This window comes from Aulostomus chinensis, chromosome 22 (assembly GCF_037954235.1).
Source record: "Aulostomus chinensis isolate RoL2024-O1b breed Wild chromosome 22, RoL_Achi_v1.0, whole genome shotgun sequence".
Lineage (NCBI taxonomy): Eukaryota > Metazoa > Chordata > Actinopteri > Syngnathiformes > Aulostomidae > Aulostomus > Aulostomus chinensis.
Window position 1 is genome coordinate 10,217,941 of NC_141341.1, and position 23,938 is coordinate 10,241,878.

Genomic DNA, 23,938 nt, shown 5'->3' on the forward strand with positions numbered 1-23,938 from the left:
GGAGCAGGAATCTGCCACAGGACGTAGTTAAGCAAGAGCAATTCATGAAAACTCTTTGACATTCAGGAAACTTTTTAATAAGATATATCAGAGTGCATACATTTTGCTGTATAAGCTGCCTGATCGCTGCTACTTAAGGCTCCGTGATTAGAGCTGAGATGAGCTTCAGGCAGCAGCGGTCGGTCATGCAAGGGGACGTGATTATTGTCCAAGACCTCTATTTACCGTATCATAAGTAGATCAGACACACCGCCAGTCAACAGAGGACATATTCAGAAAAACATACATACAAATAAGCAGATGCCAAGGAAAAAAAACAGCCCAATATTTACAGCTGCAAAAAATATGTTAACTTTCTAAATATCAACATTAAAATGGGCCATGATAACTATTATAGAAATAGAGGGATCGAGGGATCTTTTAAAAAAAAAAAGGTGATTCTGATGAGCTGTATGTCATCATTTATTTTGATTCAATCAAGTATTTATTATCTATTTGATATCAGTATTGGTGGGATTGAGCGAAACTGTCACAATGTAAACAACAGATGATTGTCCAGATAATAAATAATAACAATTTTTTTATCGGTTTAAAAGTCGCATTACTGCTTTGAGTTAAAAAATAATAGCTAAGTACTTTATTTTTGTTGGCTGTTGAATCCTACCCCACTCAGATTCTCAAAAATAGAAGAGAGCTGCGAGACTTGCTGTCGTCGTCTCGCTTGTTAAAAAAAAAAAAACTGTATGTTAATTTTAATTTAATACAAAACATCTTGTGTGAAAAATAGATCCTTTTAAAATGTCTTTATTTCCAGAAGTGTTATCTTAATCTAAGCTCCACCTCCAGGCCTAAAAATACATGTCTTTAAAATGAGCCACTTGCACCACCACTAATTATCTTTAATGCTTAGGAACAGATTCCAGGAACTATTTTTAGTCGATGTACTGTAACTACTAATTTGACTGCGTGGGGAGCCGTTTGCCATCACAGTTCCTCTGCCAGGACGTTCTTCCCTGAACACCTATTGTCTGCTGAGAACACTATTCAGGGATTGTCAGGGACCATCAGGAACTCACCAGAAATAAAACGAGACTGTGTTACGCCCACAGGTGCCACATGCATCAGTACTGGGCCCATAGCAGTTCTACAGCAATCATCCTGCATTTGATGTAAACTAATAGCCTTCCACAATGTAATGCAGGATACAACTGTGAATATAAGTGCATGGGCAATTTATCCTCCCACTTTATTCAATCATCAGCACTGGTTGCAGCGGGGAGGGGATTTTCTTTAGCCTACAATTGACCTTTCCTAATTTGTACATCTTTCCTTCCTGTGGGCACTAACAGAGAGGAAGATTTGAGTCATGCTTTTTGTCTGATGGCCTTCATTCATCCTCTCTTTTAGTTCACACACAAGGAAAACTTGAGGCTAACGGTGAGTGCACCAACAGAAAATACCTCAGTTGCGTCAAGTTACCTGATGACTCACAAGCACTTAGTAGCCAGGTGAAACACAAGACCGTCGATGTGCAGTCACCAAACCGTATGTGCAGCGATTATGCATGTAGACTGTAATGTTTAAATAATGCAGCAAATAACATCTCTTCCTTCTTTCTCCCATCACACACACACACGTACACGCACACACACACACACTCACACACACACACACACACACACACACACACACACACACACACACACACACACACACACACACACACACACACACACATCTTCTCTTTATCAGGAAATCTCTTTATGGTGCTCCAGCAGATAGGAAACCTGTTTCCATGGGGACTGTTGGACCGACTAGACGTATGTACGTAAGACAATCCTGCAGCTCTGAAAGAGAAGTGTTCACTTTGATATACTTAGCTATTGACGCAAGATGAATGGCTGAGGGAAATGTCTTTGCAGTTAATCACTGACCCTGCGGAATGGGATCAGATTGAGAGTAAAACAGTAAGACTGATTGCAAGCAGGGGCTGCGGGCTGCGGTGGTTCCATCAGACAAACTTGGGGTGTTTGTGCGTGCATGGAGGGATGACTGCAGCTTCCAGCTTAGCTTTGAGGGTGCACCGGGTTTCCTGCAAAAGTTTGTCACCAACTTAGAGTTGCATTTAACACTTGATATGTTTGTATGTTTCACACTGTATATTTTTGCCTGATTTGTATCAGAGTGGAGGTGTTGGTGCAGGAATTAAACAAATACTGCTCCTAACAGCCACTTGATTTGAGTTTATAAATGAATACACACTGCCACCCAGTGTAAATGACAGGTTTGAGGAAAGGTGTGACTCATGAGCAACAACATGAGTGATATTTTATGATCGCTGCAGCGCAAACCAAACACGGGGTTTCTTGTTGTTTGAGATGTTTACATTGCAAAAGTTAAGCAATAAATTCATAATAAATACCTTATCATGTCAGCGTGCTGTTAAGTACAGCCATCTATGTTACACTATGCACACAGAGAACATGAATAAAATGGTGAGTCATCCAGGCAGCAGGACTTTCACATAATGGTCTCAAGCAGTGAAGACGCCTGACTTGATCATCATGGCAAATATGCAGTGAAAGCTTCTTTCTTTTCCCTCTTGTGACTGGTTCCACACCAGTGACTCATTAACTGTGGGCTCCATCATCAATTACACAGAGGGGGCTTAAGAATTAGCACAATACATATGGAAACACAAAGAAGGCATTGACAGACACGACCTGTTGTGACTAATAACGTTTCAAAGGACAAATGTCAAGAAAACAGCAAAAAAGCTGCAGCCTCCTCAAAAGTCTTGAGCAACATAGATTGTTGGATAGATAGATAGATGGACAGATAGATAGATAGACAGACAGACAGACAGACAGACAGATAGATAGATAGATAGATAGATAGATTGATAGATAGATAGATAGATACTGTAGATAGATAATAAATAGATAGATAGATAGATAGATAGATAGATAGATAGATAGATAGATAGATAGATAGATAGATAGATAGATGGACAGATAGATAGATAGACGGACAGATAGATAGATAGACGGACAGATAGATAGATAGATGGACAGATAGATAGATAGATAGATAGATAGATAGATAGACAGATAGATGGACAGATAGATAGATAGATAGACAGATAGATAGATAGACAGACAGATAGACAGATAGATAGATCGACCGACCGACCGACAGACAGATGGCTAGATAGATAGATGGATAGATAGATGGCTAGACAGACAGACGGACAGACAGACAGACAGACAAACAGATAGATAGATAGATAGACAGGTAGACAGATAGATAGATAGATAGATAGATAGATAGATGGATAGATAGATAGAAAGATAGATAGATAGATAGACAGATAGATAGATAGACAGACAGATAGACAGATAGATAGATCGACCGACCGACCGACAGACAGATGGCTAGATAGATAGATGGATAGATAGATGGCTAGACAGACAGACGGACAGACAGACAGACAGACAAACAGATAGATAGATAGATAGACAGGTAGACAGATAGATAGATAGATAGATAGATAGAAAGATAGATAGATAGATAGAAAGATAGATAGATAGATAGATAGATAGATAGATAGATAGATAGATACATACATACATACATAGATAGATAGATGGATAGATAGATAGATACACTAGATAAAGACAGGTCACCAGTCCATCGCAGGGCCAACACATAGAGACAGACAACCATTCACACTCATAGTCACACCTACGGTCAATTTAGAGTATCAATCAGCCTCGTCCCCTCTTGATGTCTTTGGACTGTGGGAGGAAGCTGGAGTACCAGAGAGAACCCACACAGGAACAGGGAGAACATGGAGACTCACACAGAAAGATCCTGTGCTGGTGTCTGTTAGACTGACAAAACGTTAAATGAAACACTTTCTTTGAAATCATCAGAACTTGAGGCTAATACCTAGCTAATGTTGAGGAGACGGTCCTTGCTAGCTAGTTGTGTGTTTGATTCTAGAAAAACATCATCTTGTCATGTCAATAATTATTTTATAGTCATGCACCATTTTACTGATACGGGCAAAGATGGTTTGACAACTTTCAGAAGAGGTATGCTAACACTTCCTGTTAACCACCATTCGTTATGCTAAGCTAACTAGCGACGAGCTTCTCGCTGTCGGTCACCAATGCATACACAGGGGAGAGAACATATATCCTCTTATTTAGCTCAGAAGAGGGAGTGAAAATAAGCAAATATTCCCAAAAGTTGGCTTTAAAGTCTAAGAACTAGTGCTGCTGCAGCATGAACCTGTAGAACAAATCTGAAACAACAGTTTTTATTTGAAATGATCTTTTTCTATGGACATGGATGAACACATCAGATTTGCTGTCAATGCTGGCCTCATTTCGACCCCTTCCACATTTTAACTCTCTAATTTCCGATATTTTCACACACACACACACACACACACACACACACACACACACACACACACACACACACACACACACACACACACACACAGGAAGGCTGGAATGAAAGGGATTGGACATCTCTAATGCAGTGCCATTAAAAGAGACGTGAAACTCTACGGTACATCACCTTGTCAACATGTCACATCCTCGAAGCCATCGAAGCTGTCAAAAAGCATTATCATGATGGACATCAAACAGAAAGTGCTTCCCAATGAAAGACGCTTCTCTTGCAGGAAGTATTTATATGGTTTTGTAACTCATGAGAGAAAAAAAATCCAAAAAAATAATTATTCAGGCGGATATGATTCATGATGTTTTCATTCTCAAAAACCTTCATAAAATTGTAGGTTTTAACAGCGTGTGAAGAACAGATAATATGATACAACTAAAAAGCAGCATGAGGTGATCTTGTTCAAGAAACGCATCCATCCATCGAGCTCTTATACTGATTAGTCCTAATTACAGGCCCGGTCCATATAGATTCAGTCTTATTATGTGTGTTTTCTCCAGGAAAACTAGAACACCTGGATGAAATCTGGGTCAAGACGTTTGAGGTTAAATCAAAAAATGAGTTTCCTTCCTACTAGTGTTCATCAAGAGTGTTTTATTTGTCACCAAGGGATCGAGCCCAAGGTGAAATGCATTACAAACTCAAAGCCTGATACAACTATCACAAGTGGTCACAATTATTACAGATTGAAAGTAATAATGGTACACTTCAGAAATTTAACAACAGCACATATACATTTGTTGTGTATGTACGCTAAACTTGAGCAGTCCGTTGACCCAATGGAGGCAAGTGAGAGTGAGGCGTCGCAGCAGGGCCGCGCCACCAAGCCCGGGCAGGGCAGGCTGCAGTCAACAGGCACTGCCGCCCCAAGGGAGGTGGAGAGGGCAGAGGCGGGGGGGGGGGTCAGGAACACACGGGGGAGGGGGGGATAATACGTGCCATTTGCGTCACCAAGGCAGAAGGAGTTCTCCTGGAGGATAAACAGTGGGACAGATGACCTTCAGTAGCCGATAAGGAAGCTGTGTTTGGGTTTGGGCAGAGGAGCACACATTCCAATCCGTCTTCTCTTTCAGTCCAATCCAAATTATAAGTTAAAATTTTCTGGTCTTCAACATCACTCTCCTCTTCGCAAAGCGGCCAACTGCTCCGAGATGGTTTCCATCCTGCGTTTCAGTTCAAGAGTCTGTTGTTTCAGTTCAAGAGTCTGTTGTTGCCCCGCTTTGCCAGCCTCAATAATTGCGTTGTAAAATTCTTGTTATTGGTACTATCTTGTCCCCTCTGACCAAGGTAAAAGCTATGAAATCTACCAAGGAAAATTCAAACCGGAAACATTTGAGTTACACAATAGCCAGCAAGGTCTCCTGGTTTTATTAATCAAGCAGAAGTGGACTAAACCATTTTCAGAGCAGATGGAACAGATAGTTTTTCAATGAAGGTCATGACAGGCCAATTCTGTTGAACATTTTTTTGGAATTTTTTCAAGAGCAATCCTGTGTAAATATAAAACTAATATAAAACCGTATTTGACAAGATTTCATAACAATGACTTGTTTTCCACCACATAAGAAAATCAGTTCACGTTGCCCTTTTCCCTTCCTTTTTCTCTTTACTTCATGTAGATCATAAACCATCGTCTGTGTAAAAATACGACCGTTTTCACATATTTGCTCGCAGATGGGGATCATGGTTGGTTTTGACTTTTTAAATTCATAATCTTTAATTAACATTGGAATATTCTCATTATGAATGTTATGTTTTATGTTGATTTATTTGTTTGTTTAGCTTTTCCATTTTATTGTTCTTTTTTTTTTTTTTTGCTTGTAGAAATTGTCTTCCATAGCCAAACTAGAGAAGGAATTGTGTTGCAATGACCGGGTCCTTCAGTTTTAATGAATTCCCTGTTGTTTTAATAATAATAATCACATAGATAAATCCAAACAAAGATCGTGTAAAGCATCCAATCATCCATATATTGTTTAAGTTGCATCTGCATTTTTTTTCATCCGGAAAAAAGATTTGTTATCATTTCGTATTCAGTAACCTTGTCCTCATTTCAAGTGTGTAAGCACCAGCTCCGGTGTTCTGTGCGTCAACTGCCACGTCTTTCCAGGAGGTGGCGATAATGAGCTCATCTCGGTTTCATATCTATTGAAATGTGATTGACAGAAGCTTGCAGTCTAAACTAATAAATTAAAAGAAATATAGATAAAATAAAATGAATAATATTGATGTTATCTCAAGGAAATATAGCATTTACGTGAAGAAAATATTTCCTAAGGCATATGTCTGAAGCAAATATGATGACAAAATATAGAAATGATATTTGTCTCAATCAGATTTCACAAAAACTCATCGATTTATAATCCTGATTACCGAATTAGCTCCATCTCGTCGTGGCTACTCAGTGCAAAAGGATGGCAATTAAATTCTATGTTTAACCATTGGAGGGCATTGCTGGTGTTTCGCTCTGTCCAGTCTGCCAAACACAGACGAAGAAGACCAAAATATACGACGACGAAGAAGAGGATTTTTAGCCTGGGCTAAGCAGGGCTGGAGTTACAAATATCGGTCACTGGGAGGAGTAAAAAAGGAAGGTAAATTGCGTGTAGTACCGTTATCACGACCCAGAGAAATATCTTTATAATACTCGGTCATGTTGCTTTAACTCGCCAAATAAGCTAGTTTATGACACTCGTGAGTGTTAAACCAAATAGAAAAGCTATAGAGGCTAATGCTAGCTTAGCTCTAGATAGCCAGATAACGTTACAGAGACAGGGCATAACGCTAGTTGCTCTCAAACATGGTTTGATACCACAAATACCGTTATATTACTGCTCTTTTTATAAGCTGCCCGTTACGTTGTAGTATCACGGTGTCATCAGTAATTGATCTTGCATAAAACGTGAAGCTCCCTGCACCCCAGCTGACTGTTGTTTATTAATAAAACACTTTCCCCTGTGTCCTTATCTCGTAGTCAGCATTACAGGTTCTTTCTTCCAGTTGCAGATGAACTTGGGAAAGCTCTGATGATAGAGACCCACCAGAGATCCTGATCATCTATGTGTACTATTGAAGACAAATGGTTTTGAGTCATGGATCAAGGTGTTGTGGACAGTCCTGTTACCCTCGTCATCAGGGCTCCCAACCAGAAGTATGATGACCAGACCATTAACTGTTATCAAAACTGGACTGTAGAGAAACTCAAAGCCCACCTGTCAGATGTGTACCCCAGCAAACCGGTGAGTGTGTCACTGCAGCCCTCACAGTGAGAACGCTCTCCGAGGACCCGTTTGTCCACATTTTATTGATTGATTGATTGATTGCTTGCTAGGAAGAGTCACATCCTGCACGTTTATTTTTCACTTGTTTTGTTGTCTGCATGATGCCGAGGCAAAGGAGAGAACAGAAATGCTCGTTACTCAATATACACTGTGAGCAAGTACCCCCAAGTGATCCACTGCAGCTGGGTCACCGGTTTAAATCCAGGAAGTGAGTTGTGTGAGATTAGATCAGGGTTATTCAGTGGTTTAAATGTCAGACTGACACTTCCCTTTAAAATAAGTGTTTATCAAAGGTATGAGTGTGTGTTAATTACTTTATATGATCGCTGTTTTTTTTTTCCCTTAAAATATGTTTTTCTATAATCTACAACAATATTGTTGAATAACCCCCCACCCCCATCCAAAAAAAGCCACATTTAAAACATCGATGGGTTCTCTGTAGTGAAAGTGGATTTTCATATAGTAGCAGAGAAATCCCGAGAGTGTGTGAATTTTAATATCACAGTCAAAAGAAGGCTAATCTGACTTTGCCCCCCCCCCCCCCCCCCCCCCCCGCTCAGGACTGATGCAATCATTGTAAACAACCTGCAGCAGGGTAATGTCAGTCGGGGCAGTGTGCTCTCAGCGTGCTGCACAGGGCATTCCTCTCGTCTTATGAAACAATGAGACCGGAGATGGGCTCAGTTGCACGTTGGCAGGGATTTAACATTTAAATTCCCAAAGGCTCCACAGTGAAACAGTCCGACCTTGTTACGCTGCAGGTTTAATCTGCAGTTAAGACCCACTTATACAACTGAGGTTACTATGATCTCATCCTCATTACTTGCTCTCTCACTTACAAAGTCTCTGCTTGTTTTGATCCAGCGATCCACATTCCAGCATTTGGTGCTCTCCTGTGACCGTGCTCATCATTAATAACACTTTCATTTCAGAGCTCCAAAGACCAGAGGCTGGTGTATTCTGGGAAGCTGCTTTTGGATCACTTAACCTTAAAAGATGTGCTCAGAAAGGTAAGTTGGTCTGTTTGTTGTTGGGTTGGGTTTAAGTCATATCTGTGCAGTTGTTTTATGCTATATGGGCCTTTTTGTTGTAAAACTCTTGAGTCAATAAATGAGAGAAAACCCTCCAAACTCAATCTCGCCTTTGGGACGATGAGGACGGTGGGGTGGACTAACAGCAGTGTCTGATTGTCTAGTGCGTCATTAATGTGCTGTGTGGTCTTCCACAGCAGGATGAGTATCATATGCTCCATCTGGTCTGCCCTTCACGAACCCCTCCCAGGTCCCCAAAGCCTCCCCGCAGCCACGGTAGCAACCCTCAGGAGAACACGGCCGGTACCACGGTGCGTCAGCCCAGCGCTGCTTGCTAATTATTTCATCATCACCACGTTTTTGTTTCATCAGCCGCTAAACAAAAGTTACCTGACACCTCTTTTCCTTTTTCTTCTTACAGGCCACTCAAAACTCTAATAGCCCCACACTTCCTGGTCAAGATGGCCACTCGTCTGCAGATGAGAACGTTGATGGGCTCAGGCAGCGAGCAGGAACCTTCCCTCAACACCACATGTATCCACCGTATATGCACAGGTACCAGAACCTGCAGGGGAGTGTTCTCACGTATCAGACCCGCACAGCGAGGTGTCAGGCACTGATTATTTAGTGAACAGTCGTGTGAAGGCCAGTCTTTAGGTGTGAAGGGCATTTGTTGTTATGTCAAGTATCCCAAGTTCAGAGAAACCCTCAGGATTAGGGGGTTATTGCCAAAAATGGCATTTGTTTTTTTTCTGCACAAATAAATTAATAATCACATGAAATATTAATATTAGTGCTTTTCCCCTCACAGCTGATTTACCAAATACACATAGTGGCTCGATCTGTGTGTGTACATCTAATGTTACTGTTTTTTCCAGCTGGGCTCAGAACCCTCCACAGACAACCCCTCCCACCAACATGCCCCCCTATTACAACCCCATGACGGTCATGTGGTGGCAGCAACTGTATGCCCGTCAGTACTACATGCATTAGTAAGTCTCTCGCCATCAATCACTTCCTGTATCCGGGCAAAACTGCTACTGTCCCGTCTGTCTTTCCCTCCAGTCAGTTCCTGGCCGCCTCCTCTCAGCACCTCAGACCAGACCAACCCCTGACTCAGCCCAACCAGCCCGACCCCCTGAGCCCGCGACCTCAGGCGGATAGAAACCCAGAGGTTCAGATGAACGCCCAGGGAGGGGAGATCCTCAATGAGGAGGAGCTAAACCGGGACTGGTTGGACTGGGTGTACACATTTTCACGCGCCGCCATCTTACTCAGCATTGTCTACTTCTACTCGTCGTTCAGCCGCTTCGTCATGGTGATGATGGCCATGCTGGTGCTCTACCTGTGAGTCACTGTGCTCAGTTACGGATCTGTTTCAGTGAGAGAGGTTTGTCTCACACCACAGTCGCATCTAGAAGTCTATAAAACATGAAACTCCTGGTTTCCTCAGTAGACTTCACCACTATAAACCTTACTGGGATCTGAGTGAAAGCTATTAAACAGTTAGGTTTCACTAAAAAAAGTTTAAATTCCAGCCGTTTACTCAGTCCAGGTTCTCGCTGTCAATCATGCCTTTGCTCTTTTAGAAATGACTCCAGGTTCTTTTGAAGGTCTTGCGCTGTCGAGACAACTGACCTAAAGCCGCTTTTCTGTCTTGCAGGCACCAGGCTGGCTGGTTTCCATTTAACTTAGAAAACGAGCTGCAGCTCCCTGGAGACCGAGCCAATCAGGACGATGTGGAGGGAGAGCTGCAGAACCACGACTTGCAAGAAACGGTAGCTGCCTTCCAACCCTCACAACACGCACACACGCACGCACGCGCACGCACACACACACACACACACAGAGTGAGAGCTTTATTAATAACGTCGGCCAGTACTGATGGGAATTGAAGTGCCAGTTTCAGACTTTTTAGGACAACAAAAAGTAGAGCTCTGCTTAAAATGACCTTTATAGTAAAGTAATGCAACAAAACAAGAATCACATGGTACAGTCACGCACAGGTGAGGTTGAAAAGTGCCTCAAACAGATTTAAGTTGTAAAAAATATTATCAAAACTGCTCAAATTCAGTCTCGTGTCTCACACACCCTGTCTTCCTGCTCCTCTCTTCATCCGTGACAGGAACGAGTGATGGACGATGGCTCAGACGATGATGGGGAGAGTGGGGAGGAAGCAGCAGAGGACCCCAACAGCGTCCCCAACACAGGCTTCCTGTCTTCTACCTGGTCCTTTATTATAACCTTTTTCATGTCACTCATCCCGGAGGGTCCGCCAAACGCCGCTAACTGAGTTGACGTTTAGGGAAACTGTTGCGGTGCAGTGTATCCCGGCGAGACTGCACGATATGCAAAAAAAAAAAATAGTCCACATTAATTATTTTGATATGATTTTAGTGGGAATGTCCTTTTTTTTTTTGCATTTCATTTTTAATGACAAAAAAACTCTAACAAGGATGTGATTTCTGCTGAGGTCTGTATCAAACTAGCATGCTCGCCTCCACGTGGGGACTCCGATTTGTAGGCACCACAAGGCTTCATTTCTGATGTATGTTGGGACACATTTGACCCACAACAAAAAATTGCAGCTCATGCGATTTGCACTTTCCGATATTTTGGTGAAGCGCGCAGCTCTGTTTCCTGACTCCACGTCTAAGACGTAGCTTAAAGCGATACTTCACCACCTCACAAACAGAAATCTTGAGTTCACGCAGACACTTTTTCCTTCCTGCATCACTTCTTTCTGACTCCACAAGGCAGAAAGAGCCGGCCACGTATATTTAGCTTCACGCTAATGGAGACCAACTACTCAAAGCTGTTAAAGGTCAAGTGAAGTATCGCTGGAAGAGTGACTTATTTGACATGGAAAGACTTCAAATGGACTGTTTTTGTTTGTAAACAGTTAAAATGTTTGCTGCTGTATGCCGGGTCTGATAGAGGTCCCCTGTATAGAGAGTAGCGTCTGAATTGTTTCCGTAACGTATGAAATAGAATCAGCAGGCACATTTATGACATGACACAATAATAACAGCACTACCTGTCTTTAACAACCTGAATCTGTTTCTTTGTAAGATGCTGCAACATGTCAAAATTGTTTGGTTTGAATTGTAATAATTTTTTTAAATGGTGGTTGTTGGATTAAGACACTTTAAAGGGCCGCTTGAGTTCCAAAAGCTGCACTGCAGCAAATAATCCAGAATCACGGAGCATTTTAAAGTTGATTATCCTCTGAGAGATCAAAGCCGTGTAGTGCTGTCAAGTGTGTATCCCAGTGTGATGTTGGCTTCTGGAGTGTGACTCTTGAACAAGAGGGTTGATGTACCCCCGCTGGTTCTATCGGACCGCTTCAAAGAACTGATCTTTGACAGCTAATGGAAAATCAAAGAGGCGCGTCAAGGTCATGATGCAGCGGGCTGACCGCCGTTTAAAGCTGCCTCATGTTGGACAGATGACTGCTGGTGTTATGTATACAATGTATTGTGCATTTATAATATTAATGTTTATTAAATCTACATTCATGATAATGTAAATATGGTTTAAGATGAGTTATTCGCTATGATCGCAGAAGGGCTCCTTACAAATGGTGTTAGGTCCCTTCATCTTTTTAAAAAAAATCTTAAATATTTATCCATCCATCCATCTTCTATTGCTTATCCTGTGAAGGGTCGCGAGGGGGTGGAGCCTATCCCAGCAGCCTTCAGGCGAGAGGCGGGGCTCACCCTGGACAGGTCACCAGTCCATCTCAGGACCAACACATAGAGACAGACAACCATTCACACTCACAGTCACTCCTACTGTCAATTTAGAGTATCAATCAGCCTCGTCCTCTCTTGATGTCTTTGGACTGTGGGAGGAAGCTGGAGTACCAGAGAGAACCCACACAGGAACAGGGAGAACATGGAGACTCACACAGAAAGATCCTGTGCTGGAGCCGGGGCTCGAACCTGGAACCTTCTTGCTGTGAGGCCACAGTGCTGACCACTGCACCAGTGTGGCACCTCTTAATATATATATCAGCGATTTTTGTTCAAAATAAAGATGGCATCAACATGAAGAGCGTTATTTTAGCCTGGGTTGATGTGTCGTCTGAAGCTAGCACTGACCTTAAAGGGCCGTCTGTGCAGGTTTGACATGACCAGACTCATGAAACATTACAACAGAACTTAGTTAAAATAAACATTACGACGAATGGAAATGTTTGAAGTGAAGTAGCCGGAATCTTGCGCAAGCCTATCATAACCGTGCTGACACATCACCAACATGTGACCGAAAGTACAAAAATAAGGAAGTGATGTTCTAGCCAAGATATTCATCTTATTTATTGCTTGGCTGTGTTGTAAGACCAAGGCCTCGTCATAAAGAATTGTTCAACCAGACCGCTGACTAAGCCGGTCTCATTCTTTTCGAAGGTCTCAGTAGAAATAATGACTCAGTATTTTCCTTCACAAGAACAGACCAGGGTCACAGGTGGTGTGTGGGTGGGAGCCGGGGTTCACCCTGGACAGGTCACCAGTGCAGGGCCATCAGGAGCAATTATGGGCTCAATGTCCTGCTCAAGGACACTTGGACATGGTCACTGGCGGAAGTGAGGATCGAACCAGCTACTCTTCAGTTGCTAGACGGCCACTCTACCTCTGAGCCATGCTGCCCCCCTAGAACAGACTTTCGGGGGAAAAGTAGTCCACAAGAGGCCACCAAATTCTGTGTTGGAGTCACGGCTGCAGCCACTTGTTGCACCACCCTGATCATTCAGATTGACTTTATCCTGCCGATCAGAACTGATCTCAGGTCAGCAGGGCTTTGATAGAATTAACAGGAGTTCAAAAGGTTCAGACCAAACTGCCGGACAGTGAGGGAAAAATATATCAAACAACTGCAAAGGTTTAAGAAAGTGAGATTACATGACTTTAAGAGGGAGAACTATTTGATTCTGCCTTCCTGCAGTGTAGCAGCCTGTTCCCAGACTTCTACTGCCGCCATCTGCCTGTAGCGTGAAAAGCACCGCAAAGGAACAGAACCTCCATCTTCATGCATCAAGTCTGTTTCCTTTTCTGCTTTGTATCCGTTTAAATCAGGGAATATGGCCAGACATATCTGTTTACATCATGTGACCCCATTATGGCAGTGTAGGAGAAGAAAAAAAACAAACATAAAAGCAATAAAAATAGATCCAGTATTCCACTGGCAGTCATATTGTTGACAGAATTACTAGACAAAGAAAATCTAAGTATCATAATTGTGGCTTCCTTGTCTCCATATTTCTACTTTCATCTCATTTATCTTAGTCATTACTTTTTCAAGGTTTGGTTTCTGTATTTCAGCGTCATGTGACTTCTCAGCTGATCTATCAAAGACAGGAACAGCAGCCACTACTCATCTTCTGTCTATATTGGAGGGGGCATGAATTTAAAATCTACGTCATTTGGGGTTTAGAGATGGAATCCAAGTTGAGGACCAACAGGATTTCGGAAGTTCAGTAAAGGTCACAGAGAGATGAAGGCAGAGGACGGTCACCATAGAGTTCACTTTTATTGCTTTGCACCATGACAGGAAAGTCATCATTCAAGCTAACACCAGGATGCTGTGGATGCCTCACTGATGTCCCACGGTACTAATCCATGTTTATGTAGAGATGGGAGGAAAAACCACGAACAAACACAGGATGTATTCAGACTCATGAGAAAATGGGCTCAGTTCCGATCACAATCTATTCTGAAAGTACTTGTTGGAGAAAATGTTTGGGATGATTCCGCGTGAAGTGGAAATAAACGGTTACATGACAGTCATACTTGAGAAACAAAGAAAACTCCCAATTAAGATTGAACTTTTATGGACTTCGTCTTTGACAGTCGAACAAATTGACATTCATTAAATATCCAGAAAACAAGTACCTCAGTATTACTGGGCATTTATGTTGTGAGCAAATACAAAAGCAGTGACATCAGTAAACACACACACATACACACAGAAACAGCACTTAGAGATGGAAGATGAACAGAGTTACGTGGTACTTTCATAGACGTGGAGCAACAATACAACAGACGGAAGCAGATAAACGTCTCACTCCTGTCAAGTGAGGATGGTGTCTTTGGCGTTTGTGTGCCACCATGTGGGTACCAGTACGTGTCCTCAACACTGACGCTATCAGTACAAGACTTGCACATTTAGAGCTTTGACAAGGCACGTAAGCTAATGTCCGTACTGTCACGAGAGCTACACACACACACACACGCACACGCACGATAGCACGCGCGCATGCACACACACACACGCACGTATGAGTCTTTGCCTGGGTCCATACGTAACATATGGAACACTTATTGCTAAAACAGAACCGCACTTAGCAAAATAAGAACGACTTTGTAGAATATAAGTTTATACATTTACTGTAGAAATGTTTTGCATAAAATGATTTGCAACACTAATTATCTGTACACCACACACTATAACAACAACAATAATACAGACAGTATAAAAAGAGGTGCAACTATCACCGATAATCTTTTTGTTTTTAACCCTGCACCTTACTAAGCCTATAAGTTATGTTTTTACAGCATTTAATCAAATAACTGTGACACCAGCGATGACAGGAGGACATGTGACATTCTGCCTTGTGACAAATACATTGACCGCCACAGTCAGAAACCCTTCGAGATTCCTGAGTTGTGTAAACTGACATTTGAACACCAGCTCTATACATACTGTAGGAGACGTAACATTTGTATTAATACACTCTAATAAGAAACTATACTGGCAAAGTGCTTCCTGTACAGTACAGACTTCATATGGCCTCTGTTTCTAGAACGATACAAATGAAAGAACACAGTAGATAGACATGCACTAATATTCAGCACATATGAGAAGTGAACGTTACAGTGAAAACTCAGTTGGAGCAGCGATAATACAGGGTGGGCTTCTGAGTACCGTGACCTCAGCGGTACTAGTATGATGTATTGGAACTGTAGTAACATACCTTCGTTTTGGTTTGTATCCTGTACAGTGACAATGACATTTATTTTGAGATACAATCAGCTGGCACTGAGATCAGCAGAATGGCTTGGAGCTGGTGTGTTTGAACGAGAGGTCACGGTCTGATCCGGAACACGAGGACACAAACAGTGCAGTAGAGGGTGTGTGTGCCAGCTAGAAGAAGAATGGTCAGATTTAAAAGATTAAAGGTTCTAAAAACAAAGTAACACAGTCCAAGATCCCCACCAGTGAGGCCCCTTCCTTTGGCATCTGTGCTTTAAAAAACATGGCTGACAACAACTAACAGATCGTTCCTAAACAGTGAGCGACGGTGGGCAGTAGGATCTCCTCGTTCCTCAGTTATGTGCGTTCTACGGTACATCATGCACACACACACACACACACGCACACGCACACACGCACACACACACACACACACACACACACACAGGACTTCAAGACTCAGTCCTGAAGAGGGGAGCGGTGCAGGCTCTGGTTCTACACTCCCACTAAGATGGTGCCCCTTCAGTCGGGTGAAGTGTGGTGTGGGGTGAGGTGTCAGGAGGGTAAGAGAGAAGGAAGATGGCACCCCTTTATCACAAGAAGGTCTCCGCAGTGGAACTCCCTCCTGGTGTGTCTGGGCTGATGTCCACTCTAACGCAGGCCACCTTCTCTGGGCTGTTGTACAGAGAGAGAGAGAGAGAGAGAGACGAAGGAGAGGCGATGAGCTCTAAAGCAGAGGTGTCGAATGTGAGAACAAAGAGGCAACTGGGAGATTTTGTCAGGTGAAGGTGGAGTGTGTGAATAGGTAAAGCTCTCAGAGCACCTGCTCGGTTGAAGAACACTGATGTGGAGACGGAGTTAAAATTTGCAGCTTTTAATTTAGAATTCTGCAGAAAGGTCAGCTTACGTTAACATTTCCTTGACGGAGTCCAACCGGTGTGAATAATTACTTTATAAGAATGTAGAACTCCTGCCAACAAGGTACAATAAACAGCTCCACAACAAGAAACCTTTACCTCTTCATCAGAATTAAACCTGTCATGAGTTGATACTTTAACACTCATCTTCAGTATTACATCTTTCTTTCAGGCAGCAATTAGCTTCACTAGTTTTCCAATCACCTGCCAGTGGTACTACAGTCTACAGGTGTCCTCTGTTATAAATCCAAGCTGTTTATAACATGAAGGGTAGGTGGGAGCAGGAACTCTTGGTTAATGGCATATCTACCTTCCTCTATGTGTCACGGGTTGGGCACCCGAGTCTGCATTTGGGTTCACTGCTTTCCACGCCGCGCTTTTGGTCATTTCATCAGAGATATTTACAACCAAGGGGTCAGAACTACACGCCAAAATGCAAAAAAACATACACACAAACATGAACACACACACACACACACAAACAGAAGACAGGCATGGAGACGTTAAATCAGCAGGAGTGCAGGACACAAACATGCGGTTAAATTAGACAGGAACACACAGACAGCACAAAAGGACGCACATATGTAAGGTGTGCTCCATGTTTACACGTATGAACATGTTGGAGGTTAGGGCCAATGTGTATGTATTATTGGTTAGTTAAGTCAACAAGACAGATTTTTCATTACAAACACTTTACGCCTTGTTTCCACATAGTTTTGTCTAGTGCCAATAAATTTGTATCATGTACCAAATACGCCCCCTGCTGTTATATACCAGCAACTGCATTTCTTTACTGACAGAAACATAACCTGCTATGTAACAGAATGCTATTCAGATTCACAATATGTTAAACTATATATTTTCTCAATCATACAAACATACTCGCGAATCAACAGAAGCAATGGATTTGAAGGAAATTGCCAGTTAGCTACTAGCCTGTTAGCACAAGGTTCAACACACTGTACTTGACACATACTCAGGACTGAAAAAGAGGAAGAGAAAACACAGAAAAGCTAACAGAAGGAGGAGTTTAACAGACACATCAGAGAAAAGTGACTGAACATCCAGATGACTTGCGTATGTATACAGAGCTACATGGAAACGAGGCGTTGCCCTCAAGACTAAACAAACAGAAAATAATTAAAACAAACACAAAGCATTGTGGGTTATAAACCCGGTGGGTCTCTTTCTGACAGATGTGGCCATGCACTAACTGTCTGAGTATCAGTGAGAGGGGTTAGAGGGCAGCCATGTGGGTCAGAGTCTCTCCATCAGACACACAGCCCTGCTACCTCTTCTTCCATTGGGGTGCTGTGGGTCACTACTCCTATTCTGTACGATCTGTTCAAGATGGACATAAATAATAACAAAGAGCTGCCTTCAAGGGTCAGTGTTACTTTTACAAGCTGAATATGCCAGCATGGTTCATCTGAAAAGGTGTTTACAGCTCTAAGAACACCACTAGTGACTCTTCAAACCGCTGCAACTCTGACTAATGATGCACGGATAGCAATGTCAATCTGGCTTGGGCAGATGAATTATCATTCTAATGCATCACAGATGGTGTAAAGATCCATAATGAACGGGCAACGTTTTCTTAAGCAGCTTCATTTTTTTGTCACATTATGATTGGACTGCTGAACTGTACCTGGGGTGGGGCGACTTGTACGCCTTTCGGGTCCACTCCCATACCCTGCTACCGCATCTTTCTAAACAGCCTTTCCTTTGATGTACCCACCAATGATAGAATGATTCTTCTTATTTCATTATAAAGTGCCAAAATAGGAGACCAGAGAACCAGAGAACAGTCTATCTACTCTTGCTCAAAGAAACAGCAAAACCTTCTTTTACATGATGCTCTTAAAAAGTTTGTTTTTTTATCCATCTATCTATGCTGCTTTGATGACTATTTTACAGATCATTTTCACTGTGTATTTGTGCTGAGAACCTCTCACGCCAGCTAGACTCTCATGTGCAGCTCAGCATCATTTAAAAAGACGATAGAGAGCCAGAGCGAAATGTCCGTGTGGGTTAGAAATGGAGGGAATCCTTTGCTGGGGTGGGTGGCGGCTGTGGATGGTGGGTTTGGATTTGATCCGTGCATCACTAGTTCTGACCTCTTTATGATTTCAGCTGTAAAAAGTTTAAATTAGGGAGCAAATAAACATTTTGTCAAGACATTTATGTAGATACCTCCTACGAGTTATCATTTTATGAAATGAATAATGCATTACAACCATGAAAATATGAGCTTTTTGGTGATAGAGAATAATTAACAGGAGAATACATGATTCTTTCCTAGCTTTGGAGAGAGCACCACTCACCTTCCTGAGAGAGATTTTGTTGGGATGTTGAGCTGACTAGAACCTTCATAGCCGACCTGCAGCCCCAGCGTCTCCTCTTCCTGCAGTCTGGACTCTTCTTCCTGAAAGAAACAGAAGAGGAAGCCAAAATCAGACACCTGCCAAATAAGGCTTTTAAAATCTGTCATCTTTATTTGCAATTATGGCTTGAACATGTTTTCTCTAACTGTGCCTCATGATGTATGTCTGAGCCAGTGCCAAGTTACTTTGAGCATCAGCTTTTATTACTTTTTAAATTTTACTGCTTTTGTTTTTTTAATAATCTAACGGAAAGATTTTAACTGTCAAGACTGTTGAAATAAGGCTACAGTAAAATTCTCTAATACACCTACAAACTTCCTCACAAAAAAACAAATGAGCAAAAAAAGAAAAGTACCAGCTTTTCACGCGCTTTCTTTTTCTTGTCATCCTCTTTCTTCTTCTTGCTTTCAGGCATCAAGTCATCCAGCCAGCTCAGTTCTCTCTTGGTGAAGAAAAGGTCTAGAAGCTTTCGGACAAAGACCAGTGCCAGAACCTGCGAGGAAGAAACACATTTACAAGGTATTTGTCTCAGTTACATCACAAACGTGTTTCAGTAACAGCTGAGAGTCTAACATGGTATGACTGCTACACTGCAATACATTGACGAAGTAAAGATATTTATTGTGCGTGTGTGAGGTCATCACCATCATGGGGAACACAACTGCTGCAGCGGAGGCTTTGATGACCCAGAGCAGCACCAGACAGGTGAGCTGCACCAGGGTGAAGATGTGGACTTTCCACAGTGGCACATAGCGCAGGTAGATGAGATCGGGCTGGTGCTTGGCCGGCATGCCGAACAGCTTGATTCTGTCAAAGAACTGCAGGGAGAATGAGACAAAAGATTCAATGAGGGAGATTAATATGCAAACGAAAAAAGCCGAATAGACAAGGGTGAAATTCCATCCATTAACCAGAAAAAGAAACTCATTAACAAAGGTTGTCATGACACCAAATCAGGATCAACTGTTCGCAACTACTAGGAGAGAAGCAGCAGCTCATGACTGCTGTTGGATATTCCAAGACCTGCAGAGCTCACCTGAATTCCTTTAAGAGAGGAGGCTCCCATGTAGAGGAAGACGCCATACAGCACCGGCATTGGGATAAACTGTGAAGAGCAGAGGAGACACAGCAGTAGAATGATTAACTTTAATTACAAGGGGGCAGACTACAGGAAGGAAGCACCATAGAGCAAGTTACAGATTATCCCACACCCTCTCATCTCACCTTGAGCACTGAGGTCATGAAAACTGAACAGCCCATCAGGGCAAAGATCATGAACCCAGTGACACGCTGCTCCCGGATACCCAGAAACTTGGGTTGCTCTCCTGGAGCGGAGCAGCCAGACTCCACCTTCAGACTGTTAACATGTGAGATGGAGAGGACTGTTGCAGCGACAAACCAGGGTAGGCCCATGATGGAACACACTCCCAGCATTACTGACACAACCAGCAGGTCCAGGTGATAGCCACAGCCTTTCTGCAGACAAGAAACACTAGAGTGAATCTGAAGGCCACTGAAGCTAAAATATGGGTTTATCAAAGAGGAGGATTTGTACTGTACAATAAAAAACAAGGTTTGGCAGCATAATATGAGTTGAAACATGAATTCGGGTTGAATTTATTTTTAAAATTGCAGTACTGGAGCACTAAGAAATAAAAACGCTGCAGAAACAAGCTGCAAGGGATGATAGTCAAAGTGTTTCTATGAGATTAACACAGCGGAACAGACAAGAGAAAATGTTAGCTTCAGCCTTAATTAAGGATGACAGAGAGAAGGAGTCAGCTCCAGAACATCAGAGACTTAGAGAGGAGAAGTGAGTGTTCAGATAGACGGAGAGCAAGCAGGAGGCGGTGCAGCTGAAGACTAAAACACAGAATGGGCTGAGAAGACAGAAAGATGACAGAAACAAGTTGGTTTCAAGAATTTCTGTATCACATCATAAAGTCTTGACACCTGTTACACAGGCGGAATGGCAGGCCATCAGTTCAGGGCAAAATTTGCTAATGACTGACTGATAGCGCAATCTGACACTCGTATTCAAATGCTGGTTTACATGCCGACAATCAAGCAAAATCAATCTCTTTACAATAGTCCCCCCCCCCCCCTTGAAAATACCTGCATAAATCAGATTATGTGTGCATGCTTTTCTATCAAAATGTATTCAAAATCTATTACAAATGCTATAATCCAATAAACTGTAAGCATAACTGCAATATGATCCAAGAATTATTTTTCCTAGGGGTTTTAGATTCTGCAATGTGAGTCTCTTATGTGTAAAACAAAACAAGTATAAGAAAAGAGCAACTCCAAGGTTTGCCACTTTAAGAACAAAGATCAGATGAGTTTTGACCTTCAACTTGTGCTCTTTGCGGTTGATGATGACGGCAGTGATCTGCTGGTCCATAAAAATGAGGATGGTGCAGAGCAGGGCAGGGAGTGCTGCCACGAGGAGTGTCCACCAGGGATTCTCTCCTAAAGGATCCATCAGCCAGCCTCGGTTCTTTGAAGTAGGCTGCAGTGAAAAGGCAAGGATGTGTCACATTAAGTGTATACAAGTGTCGTTTGACAAAATTTGATATTTATAAACCTACAGCGGATACATATAAAGCTTATAAGGAGTATTTACATTGGAAACCCTTGATATATACTATGGATAAATGGTTTCTGTACAAAGCTAAATATGATCAACATGTGATTTGAAGATTCTTACACACAGAAAAAAGCTGGAAAAGATGCCTACCTCAAAACGATCAGGAACATTAAGCTTGGGAGAGGGAATCCCCATGAGATAGTCCACCAACACCATGATCATGATGGTTATGAACACAGCAAAGTCACTGATAGTGGACCGCACCTACCACACACAAACATATTAATTCACCTTTATAATTAGCTGAGCTGAATATACAATTTAAAAAAATTTTTTTTTTACTAGGACCTATTCATTTATTGTAGGTTACTGTCCAGATCCAGCAAAGAAATACATATATTTGTGTTGAAAGCAAAAGCTTAACAGTTTTGACAGTACCAGCACATCTTGCCTACACAGAACCCCACATCATGAGTGACTAACATGTTCGTGGTGGGAGGATTAAAGAGATTCTCTTGCAGTATGGGAGGCTGCTTCTGCATATTAAAGACTGATGACTGAAGTAAACATTTACTCAGTGTCAGGGGCCTGCAGCTAAATTCACATGTAGGAGTGAATGTTTACATATTCAAAACATTTTTAAACTGCACCAAAAAAGACTACTGCCTTTTATCTTGATTAAAACAACAAAAAAAGAAAGGTTAATTGGTGGTACGACAGACTCAGTGGACTAAATCAAATATGAAATGAAAAAACCTCACCTTGGTTGGGAAGTATCTCTCAGTTTTGAACTGCTTGAGGAAGGAGGACAAGAAGAAGGTGGTGAAGAAGAGGATGATGGACCAGAAGAGAACATCTGGGATGTAAGGCCCATGGCTACTGCAGGCGGTGCCCATAAACTCCCCATGTAGCTTTTTACACATCTAGAGGAAAAGCAGGAGTACTGTACTGTGAGGCCTATTTTGATAAGCTGCTGCAGAATATGAGTAGTGGCAGGTTCTTTGGCACTGTAGTATTAGTGGCCACAGTAGTAGCAGATCTGTATGAATCAGTGAGTGAATGTGACAGTAAAAAGTAGGCCACTGGCTGATGGTAAGTGTTTGCTTTCCATATCCCTCAGATGACAGCGTGGTTGTAATTACTGCCTCTAACACTGGAGGTCAGTGTGTGTCGGCCTCACTGAAACGTTGAGGTTGCTCCAGGGGATGGAGTCTGGGGTGTATCCTGTCTGGTTCCACTTCTGCAAGAGCTGGACAGAAGCATTAGCTGGTGGAGAGCACTGACACCTAAAGGGCAAGAGAACACACACACAGCAGTCTGTATCCTTCCATTCAGGTGAGAAACAATAAAGTGAATTCAAATGACAGTCAGGAGCAAGTCTGCTTTAGATTAGATTTTATTTCTTCTCTGCAAGAGAGCCCCTCCAGCCACAAAAATTATAGCTTTTCCCAACAATAGTAATTTGCTCTTCAAATGATGCTATTTATGTGTATAACACACAACTATTACGATAACCTTCTAGCATTGACCTCTCATGCTGAGCGAAGCAATATAATATTTAAAAAAAAACTGCTTTTTTTTTTTTTTTTTTAGCTCTGAGGGACTTACATCACTAGTATGAAAATAATAACATCTACTGCTAAGTTGTTGTCAACTATGTAAAAGCTTAAATAATATTTCATAAAGGCAACTTGGAATCCTAGCTTCATGTTACATTCTAACACTACCGTTTCCTGCTTTTGGCCTGTAGCCCTATAATAAATTTCAGTTTCGGTACTCAAACGGAAAAAACTCTTGTGCACCTCAAAACCTAAAGCTGGAAATGTATCATTTTTTTGGGTTCTGTAACCAAATCTGAGCTCTTTGCTGGATTTTAATCATTGTTTTGGTAAAAGAAATCCACATCAAAATCCACATATGAAACTTATTTTAGATTATCAGTACTTACGAATACAGCGTGAGGTTGTCCAGGTCGTTGTGGTTGTTGACAGGGTAGTGCTCTCCCAGGTGGAAGAGCTTTTCTAGAGCCTCGTAGATGAAGATAATGCAGATGAGTGCAGCAAAAGCCTCTTCTGTGAAGCGGGTGATGTAGCAGACCAGGGAGCTAGCATCTGTGGCCACCAGGACAATACATAGGAAGGCCGTCCACAGACCGATGCTGGTCCGCAGCGACAAGTAGGACAGGTCATAGTCACTAGGGGAAGAGATGAATCAAATTAGGTGGCCTGAGAATATTCGAATAGGTAATAGAATTCTTAGAATTATATTAGAATTAGAATTGAAATAGAAA

At 42.1% G+C, this 23,938-nt stretch overlaps 2 protein-coding genes across 7 annotated transcripts in view; one reads left to right on the forward strand and one right to left on the reverse strand.

Annotated features, from left to right (window-relative positions):
* The first annotated feature begins 6,942 nt into the window (after positions 1-6,942).
* LOC147240716 (homocysteine-responsive endoplasmic reticulum-resident ubiquitin-like domain member 2 protein) lies at positions 6,943-12,302 on the forward strand. 3 transcript variants are annotated; one of them, XM_086194094.1, is made up of 9 exons: positions 6,943-7,067; positions 7,474-7,712; positions 8,687-8,764; positions 8,983-9,096; positions 9,207-9,340; positions 9,664-9,777; positions 9,851-10,132; positions 10,449-10,563; positions 10,911-12,302. In XM_086194094.1, exons 2-9 carry the CDS (start codon positions 7,566-7,568, stop codon positions 11,076-11,078), a joined length of 1,152 nt encoding a protein of 383 aa, XP_086050220.1. In that variant the 5' UTR covers positions 6,943-7,067; positions 7,474-7,565; the 3' UTR covers positions 11,079-12,302. The 3 variants fall into 3 exon arrangements, with proteins under 3 accessions (XP_086050220.1, XP_086050219.1, XP_086050221.1); XM_086194093.1 differs by having other exon boundaries at positions 6,946-7,067; positions 7,448-7,712; XM_086194095.1 differs by having other exon boundaries at positions 6,979-7,067; positions 7,480-7,712.
* Positions 12,303-14,297: 1,995 nt separating this feature from the next.
* The window catches only part of slc4a7 (solute carrier family 4 member 7), a 41,451-nt gene continuing 31,810 nt past the window's right edge, over positions 14,298-23,938 (reverse strand). For 3 of the 4 annotated variants that reach the window (XM_086192717.1, XM_086192720.1, XM_086192718.1), the window contains 12 exons: positions 23,597-23,842; positions 22,829-22,934; positions 22,410-22,571; positions 21,799-21,912; positions 21,409-21,570; positions 20,283-20,534; positions 20,095-20,163; positions 19,703-19,876; positions 19,414-19,551; positions 18,999-19,099; positions 16,985-17,095; positions 14,298-16,432 (listed from right to left, as the gene is read on the reverse strand). In XM_086192717.1, coding sequence (XP_086048843.1) covers positions 16,351-16,432; positions 16,985-17,095; positions 18,999-19,099; positions 19,414-19,551; positions 19,703-19,876; positions 20,095-20,163; positions 20,283-20,534; positions 21,409-21,570; positions 21,799-21,912; positions 22,410-22,571; positions 22,829-22,934; positions 23,597-23,842 — 1,717 coding nt within the window. In that variant the 3' untranslated portion in view covers positions 14,298-16,350. The remainder of the gene's footprint in view (positions 16,433-16,984; positions 17,096-18,998; positions 19,100-19,413; positions 19,552-19,702; positions 19,877-20,094; positions 20,164-20,282; positions 20,535-21,408; positions 21,571-21,798; positions 21,913-22,409; positions 22,572-22,828; positions 22,935-23,596; positions 23,843-23,938) is intronic. The other variant, XM_086192719.1, reaches the window with a different exon arrangement.

Bases quoted from the DNA above. Each gene is read 5' to 3' on its own strand.
- LOC147240716 (XM_086194094.1), top strand. From the start codon at position 7,566: ATGGATCAAGGTGTTGTGGACAGTCCTGTTACCCTCGTCATCAGGGCT. The intron at 9,778-9,850 runs GTAAGTCTCTCG...CTTTCCCTCCAG, and splicing joins CGTCAGTACTACATGCATTA to TCAGTTCCTGGCCGCCTCCT. The intron at 10,564-10,910 runs GTAGCTGCCTTC...CATCCGTGACAG, and splicing joins ACCACGACTTGCAAGAAACG to GAACGAGTGATGGACGATGG.